This window comes from Alosa sapidissima, chromosome 20 (genome assembly GCF_018492685.1).
Source record: "Alosa sapidissima isolate fAloSap1 chromosome 20, fAloSap1.pri, whole genome shotgun sequence".
NCBI classification, from domain to species: Eukaryota; Metazoa; Chordata; class Actinopteri; order Clupeiformes; family Clupeidae; genus Alosa; species Alosa sapidissima.
In genome coordinates, this window is record NC_055976.1 from 24,751,995 (window position 1) to 24,768,852 (window position 16,858).

Sequence of the window (16,858 nt, forward strand, 5' to 3'; positions counted from 1 at the left end):
ATAACTCGACTCCAAATCATGCCCCGATGAAGAACAGTTTTGAGTGATGTTGTTACCACTGCAAGCATTAAAAAAGTGTGTTTGTGTGTGTGTGTGTGTGTGTGTGTGTGTGAGAGAGAGAGAGAGAGAGAGAGAGAGAGAGAGAGAGAGAGAGAGAGAGCGGATGTGACGTTTGTTATTCTGGGGAAAAGTTTGACAGTACGTAATTGCAATGGCCGATTGAGCACGTTGTTCGTTGTTGTCTGGTAGCTGACCTAATTACTCGTTTGTTTGCTAATATTCCTTGCAGTGGGATTACAAAAATAAATATGCCTTGTCATAACCAACAGATTAGTAGTAGTAGTAATTCAGATCACGCTGTCATGAAGCAGGTGAGGTTTGCTAACAATGGTAACGTTAATGCGAATAACATTTCATTAAGCGCGCATACAGACAACGAGGTAGATACAAAACTTAACGGTAGTGAAGTTAATGAAGACCTGCAGATACAGCTTGGACCGCAGTTGAAACTTCTACCTTTGAATGACCAAATTCGGGAACTGCAGACCATCATAAGAGACAAGTGAGTTATTAAGCATTAGCAAGCTAGCTAGCTCATGCTAGCTAGAGTAAAATGGTAACTGGTGCATGTAGATAGAGCTGTTACAAGATCTTTGGGTGTATGTGCAGTGCACGCTCTGAAAACTTCATGGATGTTTGACATTAACTCTGAAAGCGTCAGCTTGAAGACTTCATGGATGTTTGATATCAGGTTATGAATTAGCTTTCTCATCATTGTTTCTTTACCGCCCAGATCAACCAGCAGAGGAGACTTTGTGTTTTGCGCTGACCGCTTGGTAAGTTATAAGTCACACTGTACACACAGGCGATTATGAATGGTGTTATCTGTCGCTTAATGTTTATCCTCACCTGGTTATTAATGGTCGACTTCTGATGATGCTGTGTAGATTCGACTTGTGGTCGAAGAAGGACTCAATCAACTCCCCTACACAGAGTGCTCAGTAACCACACCAACGGGTATGGCTAGTCTCAGATATCTGACCCAGAATATTTACCCATTTGATGTTTGCCTTGATTGCTTGAGTCTTCTCAACATTTGCTGTTGTTTCTATCTCATTTAGGGCACAAGTATGAGGGAGTGAAATTTGAGAGAGGCAACTGTGGAGTTAGCATAATGAGGAGCGGTAAGTTACATAATTATGACATCAGTAATCAAGGATGTTGAATTGTATGGTTCTTAGCAGACACTTTTGTGTCAAAAGCCACTTATGACATAAACAGACATTTCTTTAACATTGAAATGTACAGTTTAAAGTAAAGCCACATAGCATAAATATAATAAATATAAATAATATGAATAGACTAAATCAAATGAATCAGAATAATTAACCCTAACTTCACAAAAACTGAATGAAAAGTAATGAGAGAAGCGTTATGTTATAAACGTTTATGACTTGTTTATGACACGTTCATGACAGTGTCATGTCACTCTTATGTCGATACTGTCAAGTAAAGAGTAACCATTGAGGTAGTTATAAATGCTACAATGCACATCAATGGTAACAGAACACCATTGGCTCCCCAGTACAATAACCCCCACCCATATAATGATTATGACTCCAGTAACGTTTTCTCACTCTTATGAGATGTTCCAACTTAGTCAAGACATAAAATACATAATTTTAAACCTCAGCCTAGCTGACCACTCCTTACAGCAACCTCCAGGTGGTGTGATACAGCCACTGTAGCCCTCCTGCTAGAAAGCAAATGATTATGTAAAGGTGTGTTTGACATAAGTCGTAAGGTCAGAAGTTACTACCATCTGTCTGAGACAACGGGATGAATACCTCAGCAAATTCTGTATCATAAGGAATGTATGCTATGTCTTCATGTCACTGATAAGACACCATAAATGCTCTGATAATATGCTTTCTATTCATCATGTTGATGGTTTTAAATCTTTCTCTCTGTTCTATTTATAGAAATCCACTAGAGACATATTTTTAAAGCTCAGTAACTCAGACCATATTCCTTGAGAAAAATGTGGGGTCAGATTCCAGGTGAAATTTGTAGTGAAAGCCCACATTGGTCATATCTCTGATTACAGGTATATAGGGTTGTCTAAATCAGTAAAGGGCATAGAAGCAAATAGTATATATTATGTCAGATGTATTCATTAATTTTCTGTTGACAAGCCAATGGAATCACATTGGTGTATGAATAAACATTGATGTTCATATGTATGTGATTCGTTTATGTTTTGTAATGCATTTTATTTGTGACTTGTGTGTTTGCCTGTCTATGCTAACATGTGGTTTGGTGCCTGTACAGGGGAGGCCATGGAGCAGGGCCTGAGGGATTGCTGCCGCTCCATCCGCATCGGGAAGATCCTGATCCAGAGTGATGAGGAGACACAGAAGGCCAAAGTATACTACGCCAAGTTCCCACCCGACATCTACAGACGCAAAGTCCTGCTCATGTACCCTATCCTGAGTGAGTACGGGGGCTGGGGATGGGAGGCGGGGATGGATGGATATTCAAAAGTATGTGGATTGGTGACAAACATGGGTAAATGAACGCAGAGTAAGAGATCAATCTTCTAATAGACATGCCTTTTATTCTCCTAGGAGAAGAAAGCAATGTGGCTCTTCTGTTTGGTTTACTCTGAGTTAATTCACTCCCGTTTGCAACTGAACCATGTATTTCAAATACCGCCTGCTATCTGCTCAACCCAAGTACAGACTTACAGTAACATCAAGAGAGTCTAAAGCCTATTTGGTCATTACGTATAAATCATCATGTAAAACAATTCAAATGAAAACAAAGCAAAGACTAAAATCTACTGTCATCCACATTTCTCTTTTCATTGTTAAAAGGTCATTATTAGTTGCTGCCCACTGTTATGTAGAATGACAGTTAGACACATCTCAGTGAACAGGAATGATTAAAAGCAATCTTTGGCACTCAATAACCCCCAACCCTTTTCACCAGCCACAGAACATGGCACTAACACACTGTTAATATTTCTAATACACACACACACACACACACACACACACACACACACACACATATATATATATATATATATATATATATATATATATATATATATATATATATATACAGTATATATATAATTACCTCACAACATCCTGCGAGGCTCACTGAGGTTTTTTTTAAGAGCGTCCCTACCTTTTCTCCTCAGCTTCTGTTGACCTTTGCCCCCCAACCCCCTCTTCACCTAGTCCCCCTTCGCCAGGCGCTGAGGCACGGTGGATAATTATAGGCCACGGCGGGAAAATTACACAGAGCCCACTGGATAGCCAGAGACTGCTGAATAGCATAATGAGAGCCTCCCGAAATAGTGCTGTAATGGCCATGCTTTACTCCCGCAGTATGCAAAAAAAAAATTGTAACTGCTCCCCGGCGATCAAGCCCAAACAACAACCCGGCAGCGTTGCCAAGTCCATTTTTATCTAAAGTCGATTACAAAAAAATTGGAAAGTTGCGAATTGCGTTATTTTTTTTGGGGGGGGGGGGGGGTTGTTTCTAAAGCGTCGTTGCTTATTTGGGCATGCTCCATGTCTTATGTGTCTCCACCATACCTGTCTAATAAACCACCAAAACAGCACAGTTTGACCTTTTTTTAGGACACAGAACCCTTTCCCCCTCCCTCCTAATCGTCATAAATCAAAACGTGCGCAAAAGGATCCATTAATTTCGGATATTTTTTTTCTGCTGGTTCAATTTAAGAGACCGAGTGGGCAAAATAGAGAGATATAAACAGTTGGGAGAAAAAAGTGTATTCAAATATTTAGCTTAATATTTGTGTTAAGTGTATTCAAATATTTAGCTTAACCAAGTGGCAGACAATAACATACTGTAGGTCTACAGTGTGCAGTTTTCTGTAAGTTAAGTATGAAGTACTGTATGTGCACAGCATTCAGATCTTCTTAAAAGAGCTGGAACACCACTCTCATCAAAGCGGAATGCTTTAAGAGCCACTTCTTTCTTCCAGAGTCAATTCTTTTGGGCTTGTTTTCATAGTCCTGGTTGTTTTTTTCTCTCCCTTGATCTGGCAACTCTGCAACCCAGCACTCCGTGGCTACACACACACACACACACACAGACACTCGGGACACAGGCGTGGAGAGAACCCATTAGAGTATCTCAGGCAGGGTCATGAGGTTGTAGCACTACCATCCATGCTGCTTGTGTGATTAACCCTGATGACTTTGTTCCTTCGACAAACGGTGATTATGAGTCAGGTGGTAGTAGACAGCTGGGATGTACCATGGAGTGTTTATTTATGTGAATGTGTAATTAAGTACTCACTTGTCAGACATGGAATGTGATTTTCCCATATTCAGCAGTTATAGAAAGTAAACTATATGACACATCATTTTGCTATGCCATTAATGCACCGTTGAACCATTCATTTATTCATTCATTAATTCATTTATTCATTCATTAATTCATTTATTCATGCATTCATTCTAGCTAGTTACCTGAAATCACGTATACAAATCTGTATAGTACTGTTTGCAAGCAGACCTATACTAGTACTATTGTTGTTCAGTTATCAGGATCCTGAATCCGGTTATGTGTGTGTGTGTGTGTGGTGTGTAGGCACCGGAAATACAGTGATCGAAGCCGTGAGGGTCTTGATTGAGCACAGTGTCCTGCCCAGACACATCATCCTCCTCAGCCTCTTCTCCACTCCTCATGGTAAGCTCTGCCTGTGTTAATTACACAATGTTAAATTAATTAACACACATCACATCACAGGCTGTGAATGCCTCGTCGGAGGAAAGGTGCTTTAAGCAACAGTAGCTGCTCCTTAGCTAACTTCCCCCTAGAAGTAAAATAAATATGGTGATTAATGAAGACATTTGACTTGAACTGTAATGCAATTACTACATTTGTAATAGTAGGGTTAATGCCTTAGACTAAGATGTTACTATTATAAAGTAGAATTAATAGCTTTCCAGCTTTGTTGGTAGTGCAATACATACATTTATTTATATGTGGCTGTGTTAGTATCAAATACATGTGATTGGCTTTTTTCAAACATAAAGAGGAGTGAGCTGTTCTATAAGCTTTTCATCCATGCATGCAGTGTTATTAAATTCAATATTTACATTTATTCATTCATTTAGCAGACACTTTTCCTCCTAAGTGATGTCAATTGCCTCCATACTGTATGTCAATTATATTACAAGGGACTACATTGTCCCCAGAGCAACTTGGGGTTAAGTGCCTTGCTCAAGGACACGGTGGCAGCTGGGAATTGAACCCACAACTTTTCAGATTAATCAGACATGCTAGCCCAGCTCCTTAACCACTACGCTACCACCGCCCAATATGTTGTGCTCTTCTTCATTTTTCTTCAAGTATAATCTCAGTCTAATGAGTACATGGACTTTGTTCTCCACAGGGGCTAAGTCTATCATTCAGGAGTTCCCAGACATCACCATACTCACTACAGAGGTGCACCCTGTTGCCCCCACCCATTTTGGGCAGAGATACTTTGGTACAGACTAAATCCCACCACCACCACCACCACCACCTCAAAAGCTCAAGCAAGAAACCTGTGGGTGTGTGTGTGTGTGTGTTTTGGTCGTCTCTCTTCGAGGAGCATGCATCTCCATACATGTCATACATCTCAAAAACATTTCATGGGTACATTTCCCACTGGTTTTGGCCCAGTCCCAAACTCAAACTTGATCCTAAACTAGTATGCCTCGAGCGGAGAGTACTCTGGTGCTGGGCTGTGTAGTCATGATTTCTGAGTTTACCAGATAATGGGTTTTTACTCTCGGCAGTTATCTATAAAACTTGAATCCTGTTTTGAAGAATACCCAGCAGGACAACGCTTAAAACACTATTACAAAAATTGGAACTGTCTCTTCAAAGCCTGATTTGTAGGAAAAATACGGTTTTGGAGTGGGTTGTGGATCAAGTAGATATTGCTGTTTTATTTATTGGTTATTATTCTGTATGAAGGGATTGTTAGCTTTTCTTTTTTGTCCATTTGAAACGTACTTGGCCATATCTGTGTGTAACAGTCACCATAATGCAAAGCACGTGGCCAGCCTAATTTTCTTTCTAGACAAAAGGACACTTTTAATGCAAGATTAAATCTCCATTACTTTGGGTAGGCAAATTAAATGGCCTGTTTATCCAGAAGGACCGCATTGTTGGATTCTGTGGCTTGTGTGTGTGTGTGTGTGTGTGGATGTGTTTCATAACTGACATAGCTACATAGGTTTGTGTATGTAGAAACGAGTGTCAGTCCAGAAAGACGCAATGACACATGAAAAAAGCTACCAGTCATTTTTAATGGGGTTCCTGCAGATGGACCACCAACTGTGCCAAAAGAGCTTGTAGGTGACAGTCGAAGTTTGAGATGATTTTATTTCTTTTCCTTTTGTCAGAAAGAAATGACAGAAAATGTCTGAAATTCATGTTGATGTATGCTCCTTATGTTGTCTCCATGTTTAATTTTCTTTTTGGGAGTGGGGGATGAGTATTGCAAATGGTCGTTTATTTTTTATAAATTGCAGTTTGTTGTTAAAAGTTCCCCAGTGAAGCTCAGTGGAGAGATGAGACTGATAGGGACTGATCTTTCCCAACTAGTGCCTGCTCTGCTGCAGCAACGTGAAACAGATTTTGCGTGTTTGTGTATCTTGTGATGTGAGTACGGCACAATAGTGGAAACCAACAGGAAATACAGAAGCATACAAACAGTACTGTCAATATAAAGGGGTCAGAATACACAAATGATATGTTTAAATGTGAAAATAATGAAAATAAAAGTTGATAAAGATATTACCTTGGATTTACAATTACATGTCTTCGTGTCCGTCATGAACATCTCTTCTCCAGTATAAAGTGGCATATGATAAAAACCAGTGGTCCCCTTCACACATACACCTTGTAAAAGGGTACCAAAGCGCACATATAAAATAATCTAGGATAATCTAGAGTTAATCTGCCCTTCATCCAGTAACATAATGTACCTGTTATTGATGTCACATACTTCATACCCATCCCAGATATTAGCAATGGAGCCCAGCTCATTCAAAGTTCATTTACTTTCAAATAATTTTGCAGTTCACCAATTACAGCTGCCCCTGTATAATCAGTATGTCAGAGTCCGTAAACAGTAGACATAATAACTCTCGTAAGGCTGTACCGTTCATACCAGGATGAATCTAGAGGAACCTTCTTCCTGTCTTATGCTGCTTCAAAGCTGATGGCTGTGTTACGATCCTTCCTCTCATTCTCTCCAGCACAAAAGCCTAGGCTAACAACAGGGTCTCTAAAATGACTATTGTTATAGTCTGTTACTGTTGACTGTTGTTGGGACTTGTGACTATCTAAAATGACTATTGTTATTCATTCTTAAAAAAAATGAATCATGTTGTCAGTGGCCTTTGGTTCTCTGATAAATTCAGTGTACTTGTCTTCATAAGGTGTGCCTAGGGAACATAATATATTAATAAAGTACATACTACAGTACATACACGTTATATTAAATATTATTAATTACATACTTCAGCACAATGTATTAAACGGACTTAATACAAAGAGGGACCTGCTCTGGTACCACCAAAAAAATGCAGCAGAATGGAGGAGCTTCTGGTCTGAGCTCCCTCAGGGCATCTAGGATAGGGCCATTAGAACATCCAGGCTCTACCCACTGATCCCGCTCCAGGGCACTTAATCAATACAGAAACTCTGAATCACAGATCATTATCTGACGATCACCCCCCTAAAAAAAAGTGCATGTAGACCTCACGATGCAGTGGCTGTACAACAGAAGAGGAATGGTTCTTTAGAGATGGACACAGTGCACAGAGGACATATTTGGTAAGAAACCAGAAACCACAGTTGGGACCTGTGTTAGTCCGTGAGAAACGACATCACTTGTTTACAGTTTCAGTTACAAAGAAAAACAACGCTGACACATTCCCAGGGTTTGGGGGAGCTGGAGCTTGGAGCTTGGCATGTTATGCACTGACTTCACATGATTAATAATATTAAGACACTCACTTTGCTAACTTAATACAAGTCAAAAACAGAATATTATAATTAAATTAAGTTTTTTCCCAACCTGGGGAAAAAGAAACACATAAGTAATGATACAGTAATAAAATATTCAAATACAGTTTGTTGTTTGAATAAAAAAAAGCAAAATATACATATGAAAAATGTAATGGTGGTGCCATAAGTTAAAGACAGGTATAGTGGCTTTAACGGCTTCTACACACAGTTGCGTTCTGTCAACGCATGCCAGTGGGTGTTCCCGACGGTAGCTATGCAAATGACTTGAAGTATAACCGTAATTTTATTGGTTGGTGCCGTCCGTCGATTGGCTTGATTGGCCAGTGCCGTCTGTCGGTGCAGCTACAGCTGAACTTCTCAACGCGAGCGACGGGAGAAACGCGATGCAACGGACCCACAATTCAGTTCGGCAACGGATGACATGAGCCCATGTAAAGTGAATGGGATGCGTCTCCAGCACTGCAACGCACGCAACTGTGTGTAGAGGCCGTAAGTCTGTCAAAAGTGCAGTCTGCAGTCTCAACTATTCAGGTCAAATTCAGTGAATTGCTCCTCATGATCCATTGTCTGCTTAGTGTTTGTGTTAAGACGCACAGTCCTGGCTGTGAAAATGGAAAACACACACACAATGGCTCTGATCAAGCCATAGACTGCCTCAGCCAGTGATGCATCTGGAGCACGGAAGGGAAGATTTTGCAAAACTGAATTACGGACTGCACCTTTAAGAGTTAGAGCCAAGGCTGGACAAGCGTCATTCACACTGTCGCGTTATACAGGGACCACTTTCAGTCTCTCCAGTTTGCATGTGCGTGGCTGAAATTATAGAGGCTACTCCAAAAATCTGACCATTAAGGTATCGCAATACAGAGCAATGATTTACCAATCAAATAAGCAATGCAATTACCACACCAAGCGGCACTTATCCAATTGTGATGCAGGATGCTGATGTCTGATTTGTGCATTCCTTTTTATCCCCCTGAAAGACTTAGGCTTACACACACCATATAAACACATTTGTTTGTCTTTTCCACTGTGCAGTCAGTACCATGCTTAGGCAACCTCTGTTAAACAATCTGAACATGACACAACCAGAGAGAGAGAAAGAAAGAAAGAAAGAAAGAAAGAAAGAAAGAAAGAAAGAGAGAGGTTCTCCCCACCAGAGCAGGCTGGCAGGCTGATATGTGCTTCAGGCCTGTGTACAAAGGCAACTGACCTCAACTGACTCGGGATTTTTGATCAGAGATGACACACAGTTATGCAATATTGGCATTCCCCTTCAAACAAGTCTAGTTAGGATAAAGACACACACACCCCACAGACAGAGGGAAATGGTACAAGGGAGTGAGGCAAGCACAGATAAGCCCCTCACAGATGACCAATGATTATCCGATTGTCCACCACGATGCCTGTACATCCTCCAACTTAACAGAAAATAAGTGTAATGTTGAACATGTTAAATCGGGGTGATAAGAGAGTCTTGAGTTACATTAAAATGAGTGCCACAATGTCAGGAAAACAGAACACAACTGGAACAGTCCTTTTGCTTGTTTGGCTCCACGGTGGGTGCAGCGGTTTGACCGGGAGCCACGCGTAAATTGCTTGGGCTTCCATCTGTGTCCCCCACCTCCTACGACTCTTCACAGGTGAAGGAGGCCAACCCGAAGAGTCCAGCTGTGTTTGAGGTGGTCAAGAAAAATAAGAAACATTCAATTAAACATGATGTTTGCTGAAACAATTAACAGTGCTATCAAAATTCCCTTACATTGACTCATTAGACAAAACAGAACATAACTCAATGTAGCACACTGATTCACATTTAATGTCACTGTCAGTATGTTATTTGTATATTTGTGTAGACAGTACTGTTTCTATATTTGTAGCCCATATGCAGAAATAAAGAGAATAAATAGTAAGTGGTAAGAAGAGTTAGCAGGAACAAGCAGCCTTTCCCTTCATACTCACAAAATACGGTAGGTAGGATTGCAGAGGCAGCTATGAATCAATCTCTATGGTAACCGAAGGGTCATCTGGACCATCTGGAATATAACAAACAACTCAATATATAAATAAATAAGTGCACGTGTTAAAATTAGATCATCCAGCAGACTTGGAGGAGAGAGATTCAATCAGCCAATTTTGCTAGAAAATGTTATTGACTTGTGAGAGTGTTAAGAGACAGAGCTGTCGAGTGAATGGAGCAAGGCTCCCTGGGGATTGTACACAGCAGCGCACTGTGGAAAGGATGAGAAAATGGTGGCGGGATATGGCAAGCAGCAGCCCCAAATCTGGGCCACAGTCGTTCCATCTAATTTATCTGCCCCCTGAGGTGACTGTTGGAATGAAATGAAGCTTGACTGAAATGCTCCAGCATCGATACAACACCTCAGTTTGCTGTGATTTTTTTTTTTCAAAGTGGAGAAATTTGTCCAGTTTTAAACAGCATTGTTTTTATGTTAATGTAGACAATTAGAGTACAACGTTTATATAAATTGAAACTTTTTTAAGTGCTCTGCTACAAACTGCCCATTGGTATACAGAGCAAAGGCCATTTATAGGATTTAGTCAGACAGATACTCCATCTGAAATTAATTTGAATGCCTTCAGTGTGTCTGTAAAAACATCTCAAGGAGAATGACTTTCATTAATAGCGTTGGTGTCAACCTCAAAATGGGCCCTTTTAATTCCACTGGGAGGAGAGTATTCAGTCCATTCAGACCAAGTAGGCATATTATTCCTAGATGTGATTAAAACGTGGCAGGGGAATCCTGCCCCGTGGACCAGTCGAACAGATAGGTCATTGTGCGGCAGAATAATACGGGGCAGTGAGCGCCCGGTCGTCACATGATCCCTATCTGTCTGGTGCCGCGGCTGCGCACCTCCCGCCGGCCCCGCGCCAATTCCGCCATCTCTGCTGATTGCTCTCAGATCGCGCCGCATGTAACCGAACTGCCCTTTCATTCCGCTAACGAAGGGGCGGAGGGGGAGGGATTGGGGACAGAGGGACGGAGGGGGGAGAAGGTTGGGGAGGCTTGGAGCTGGTTCCTGTCCAGGACGCCTATCGTGTTCAACTCACCTGTGCCCTCTTCATCCGATCCTCCTCCTCCTCCTCCTCTACCCCGTCGCTCCAGCTGCTCCTCATCGTCCTCCTCGTCGTCCTCCTCATCGTCCCACTTCTCCTCATTGGCTAGCAAAGGATTGTGGGATTCGGAGTAGCTCAGGCTCCGCATAGGGAAATAGTGACCGTCGCCCTGACTGAAAGACAAACACAGAAGAAAACATACGTTTACATAACCTTAACAGCATTTAGGACTGTCATAAAGAGATACACAATCTAAACTTTGTCCTACTGTTAAACTACAGTTGCAGTTCTTTTAGGACATCAGTCACTACACTGCAGTACACTGGATACATGGATACTGCATATACCTACAACTATGGCACTTTGACTATGGCTATGTATATGAATCTGTGCTTACTTCATGAAATATGGGAGGGATCTAATCTAGCATATTGTATTATGCACTATGAACTATACATGCTATGGCAAAATCAATTGAAAAGCCTGGAACATCTGCTTAAATCTGTCATGAATTAAGGCTAACACTTCTGAGGTAAGAAGCTTCCCTCAAAAGTGACACTGAAGCCTGGTCTCTTGTTAACCCTTTGGCTGGGAGACCCAAAGGAGACGGACTGCGTGGGAGCTGCAGGACATCCCCCTCCTGAAAGGCTTATGTTTCCGCAGGTTATCTGAGCACTTCAGTCCCCAGCACTGACAGGCTGAGGAAACCGATCGGCACCAGAATAATTTGTCTTGTGTCCGAGGGTCTTTGTTAGCGGCCAACAATAATGTTCCTCTGAACACACACACACACACACACACACACACACACACACACACACACACACACACACAGACATGCAGACACAGACACACCTCCCCGAGGAGGTGCATGGTACGCAAGATGCTAGGCCAAGAGCCTGAGTCCAAACCACACAATACATCAAGCCAACTCCCCATTAGAAGCCATCCATCAGCAGAATTTGGCAACGAATCCGACAGATTTCAAAACTGAACTAAAAAGGCAGCCCAGCAAGATGTGGAAACCTGCACTGACCTTGTGAACACCGGAATGAACCAGAGCCGTTTGTCTTCGCCAAAGACCTGCTGGAGATTGCGACGCGTGCCCACGTTGAAGCCATGTTTGTCTGGGCCTCCCTGAAACACGGGCGCAGAGAAAGCCTCTGGAGAAAGAAACGGACCAAAAACAAGAAAAGGGGACATATTTGAACTCGTGTTGGATAGATCTGTGAGGGCTTCATATGAGCAGACATGGTGAATATGTTCTCGAAGGAGGATAACTGAAGTTTACATATCGTGGAGTTTATTTTATCGTTTTGGCAAGTAGCCGTATAATAAGCAGGATAATGTATAGAACGCCGGTCATTATTGGGGAAATAAGTCCCTTCAGGGCGGAACAAGACCCCTCCGCTGGCGCGTCCCGGTTCGCCCTGTCGGGACTTATTTTCCCAATAATGACCGGCGTTCTATACATTATCCCTTACGTAACATCAAGATCATGGTGTAATAGCAAAAAAATACTCCATGTTCCTCACCAAACACACATATGCTAAATTGTCCTAATGTGGGACACTGCCTAGTGTGGGACACCTAAGCCCCAGTGGGTATGGCTCTTCCCCAAACTAATGAATGTCAGTGAGGCTATGGGAAAGCCAAAGCTGTAGGTCCTGTGATTAAAATTGGATGTTGATTTAATGTGTTGACTACTACAGAAGTCCGAAAAGCAAAAAATATCCCACATTAGGGCAATTCACCCCGAGAGAGAGAGAGAGAGAGAGAGAGAGAGAGAGAGAGAGAGAGAGAGAGAGAGAGAGAGAGAGAGTATACAATGCATTTATCAAATCTGTTAAGGAAGCCCAGGTAGCACTGTAAGTAATACAGACTGTAGGAGCTGGTTGTGTTTCAGCTCACCTAAAGTGGACCGGTTCTTAGCCACGAGCCAGCAGTGGTAGCCAAAGAGGAACAAGAGGCTGACGAAGAACATGACAGACACAAATAAAAGGAACAATACGTGGAACTTCGCAGGTCCGTTTGGAAGCTCACCCTATGCATAAAAATACACATAGAAAGACAATTAACATTTTTGATTTTCAGTTCTAACTCACTAAATGTCATAAAATTACAACCCATGATGGCTAGTTTTCAAACAGTGAATACAGAGTCTATCTAGAACTGAACCAGATCTGATGCATAATAACCTCTATTCATATTGTTAAAATGTTATGCTTTATGCCTGGCCCCAGCAGTGGCGCAACTGGCTGGGGCACCTGCACCGTACACCGGCGACCCGGGTTCAATTCCCGCCCCGTGGTCCTTTCCGCATCCCACCCCAACTCTCTCTCCCACTCACTTCCTGTCAATCTCCACTATCCTATCTAATTAAAGGCATAAAAAGGCCAAAAAATATACCTAAAAAAAAAAAAAAAAAATGGTATGATTTATTTTTCATTCTCAAATATGGTCAGTCAATAAAATAAATCTTTATAAGACAGATTTATCCCAACAAAGAGATTATTTTGAGGTGGGATGGAACATGGAAGGCATATGATGACATTGCCTCTTACCATCCAAAATTTCAGGAAATACTGGAACACGGTTGACGCGATGAATACACAATAGAACATGGAGTAGGACAGGAACAACAGGAAGTACTTGTAGTTGGAGAAGCCAACACAGTTGTTTACCCTAATTCAAAAGCAGAAAAAATAGGACAAGTGTCAGTCAAGCTGTGGCAATTTTTCTGAACCACAAAAGCTGAAAATTGACTGCAACGCATGCAGGCGTTTATACACGTACCACGGGCAATGATGATCCATTTTCAGGACACACCTGGAAAAAGAAGGAGCCATACATCAGTCACACTGGTAGTTAAACCTGAACCCATCTGGGATACCCTTTCAGCCAGATCCACTTCCTTCTGCACAACACCTCCTTAATTAGCATGCTACTATCCTCTTTCAGCGGTCCTTCACAAGGCAATGGAGTGGAGAGTGAAGAAGTGTGGGGGTCATAATGGCAGAATGGGTAGTTGGTGTGTGTTTGAGTGTGTGTGTGTGGTGGAGTGGGGGGGATTACTTACGTTTCGCAAACAGAGCAGTGATGACAGCGGTCGGGCTTAAGCACCTGGCACCTATCACAGAACCTGATAGCTGGGATCACACACATTAACCACATTAGACAAACACACACACACACACACACACACACACACACACACACATACACATACACATACACATATGAAACCCCCCCAACAGTCAATCAAGGAAGGCCTGTAGACTGTTCTGTGTCCACCAAACCTACTCAATCACACAATCCACCTCCACCTGCTACTCCCCTGCTTAGTATCACATGAACTGTCGGACTGTTGAGACCACCAACATTGTCAGACACTTAGACAAAAACACTGCCAGTCACCATTGGACAGTACAACCAAAACATCTACATGTCTGAGTTAGGGTTGCATACTGTACACACAGTCACCCAACTCCTCTGCTAGATTTCCCCTCTCCATTTCCCTCTGTCATCTCATGGTCACTCCATTTTGCTAATTGGCTCCAAAAACTGCAGTCACAAGTCACTCAGAGCTGAGCTCAGATGAGTTTGGCGATGATAAATAGTTACCAGGTATCGACCTGAACAGAAATACTGAATAATAATAATAATAATACCCCTGGTTCTGCTGGTCACAATGTTTAGTCTCTTAGTGGTGTAGAACACTGGAGCCCAAACTTTGAACCACAATCCAGAGTGACGTTGAAAAGAGTGTGAGAGAGGCGCAAAGATGTTGCGTTGTCATGACAACCGCAAGTATCACTTAAGATAACTTGATACCACCACAACCACCACCACCTTAGCGGAGACACAAGAGTGTCTAGCAAAACAACTTCACCAACAACAACAACAGAATCCACAACCACAACCAATAACTAACAGTAGCCTAATCAAATGGGTGGGACCCATGAAGTGTAATAGATTATCACAACATTTTGGGACGTAAGGTGACCACAGCTTACCTCCTGATTGTGCTCGAGTAAATATGGGGAGTCTCTTTGCAATGTCTGCAAGGATCTGCTTTTGAGCATCTGGTCTTTCCTCCATCTCATATCGCTCTTTGTCTGTGTAGGACATATGAAACTAAAAAAAAAAATATATGAAAAATGTATGAATATAATGGTCATAGACTTGTAATACACCACCATTACATAGAGCAGCAATACGTAATCCTTACAAATAATCAAACAGGTTGCCTTTCCTCTGTCTGAATGCTTATGAAAGTAGGCTGAAATATATGCCTGAACAGAGAGAGTCTAGAATATTATGTTTACTAAGAAACGTCTGCATGTACTTAGGTTTCTGATCTTGAGGTAAAAGTAATATTAGCTGATGATTACTGATTCTTACCTTCTTGGAGGGAGTGGCTGGTGGGGTGAAGATGGCTTTCCAGTACGTCCAACAGAACATCACAAAGCACAAATGGAATACTAAAATATATGCCGCTGCATGCAAATAGAAAACAATTACCGGTAGTTAAAAAACAAAAGATCAACATTCTCACAGTGTCACTTTCAAAGGCGGTCAGTCCTTTAATAGCATATCAGCTGAACAAACATGTCTAGCCGAATAATGGGGTTGGCATGTTACAGAAACAAGACAGATCATTCAAATAGAAGATATTAATTATATAATTATTAAAAACTGTTGCAAGCTCCCGTGTAACAAACTACAATTTAACAAATTGCATTGTAACAAGCTGAATAATAAAGTCTACTCACCCTTTTCCAGCGTATTGCTAAGAGTAACTGTGGATGACAAACAGAGTTATAGGCTTGCATTAGTGGGTCATGTCATTAACATGAGTGCCTGAATAAAATATTCAACGAGGAATCAAAATACGATCAAGCCAGGGTGGCTGATAATGTTGCAGATTGATTGAGGATACTGAGGTTGATGAAAGCTATCCCTATCCTATCCCTAGGTTAATTGGATGAATCCACTAGGCAGCGTAGTCTTTCGGACTGGTTATCCGATCGAAATCGAAGCTCATTTTGAAAATGTTTACTTAAACCCAGAGTGTAAAAGAAAACTGTCTTTTAAACAACTATTATTTGTTAATAAACGGGCTGTAAAAATCACTTCCTTATTGCCCGTCTGCAACACCTCTCTCTATCAGCTAGCACTAAGTAGACCGATTCAAACAACACGCACACAAATAAGTCGGGTATTTCTAATACTTACAAAAACATAGCTCAAAAACATATGCGTAATAAGACCATAGCACCACAGACGATATGATTACGACAGGTATCCAGGAGAATATCCTCTGACAGCATCTTAGCCCCCTTGATAGAGCCATAGTCAGCCTAGCTCCTCAATCATTTTCTCTGACGCATACTAACCCGCCTGACTGAAAAAAGAAAAAACTGAACCAGATCGGTATTTGATTACTTGAGACTGTTAAAGGAGCCTACAGGACTAATGTGTTCATTATACTCGACGCATTGGTCACTGCGTCACTAATGGGTTGAGCAGAGCGAGGTCCAGTCTGTGCTGTCAAGGTGGATAAGAGAGAGTTGTTGGACGTTTGACACAGTAGAAGTAATGGCAGTAAAATAGCCTATAAAATAAAAATGACCTAAGCCTAATAAGATCTGAACAATATGACTCTAGCCTACATTTTGATGAGGATATGGGAGGTCAGCTTTT

At 41.7% G+C, this 16,858-nt stretch overlaps 2 protein-coding genes across 2 annotated transcripts; one reads left to right on the forward strand and one right to left on the reverse strand.

Annotated features, from left to right (window-relative positions):
- Positions 1-183: 183 nt before the first annotated feature.
- Positions 184-6,837, forward strand: LOC121694186 (uracil phosphoribosyltransferase homolog). The gene is made up of 7 exons (XM_042074197.1): positions 184-562; positions 794-836; positions 948-1,017; positions 1,122-1,184; positions 2,332-2,493; positions 4,633-4,731; positions 5,441-6,837. The coding sequence occupies exons 1-7, from the start codon at positions 309-311 to the stop codon at positions 5,545-5,547; spliced, it is 798 nt and encodes a 265-aa protein (XP_041930131.1). The 5' UTR covers positions 184-308; the 3' UTR covers positions 5,548-6,837.
- Positions 6,838-9,021: 2,184 nt separating this feature from the next.
- Positions 9,022-16,536, reverse strand: zdhhc15b (zinc finger DHHC-type palmitoyltransferase 15b). The gene is made up of 12 exons (XM_042074193.1): positions 16,391-16,536; positions 15,928-15,954; positions 15,557-15,651; positions 15,169-15,289; positions 14,232-14,301; positions 13,949-13,981; positions 13,717-13,837; positions 13,064-13,196; positions 12,189-12,315; positions 11,147-11,325; positions 10,036-10,109; positions 9,022-9,744 (listed from the first exon to the last, which is right to left on the reverse strand). The coding sequence occupies exons 1-11, from the start codon at positions 16,506-16,508 to the stop codon at positions 10,066-10,068; spliced, it is 1,068 nt and encodes a 355-aa protein (XP_041930127.1). The 5' UTR covers positions 16,509-16,536; the 3' UTR covers positions 9,022-9,744; positions 10,036-10,065.
- Between the last annotated feature and the right edge of the window lie 322 nt (positions 16,537-16,858).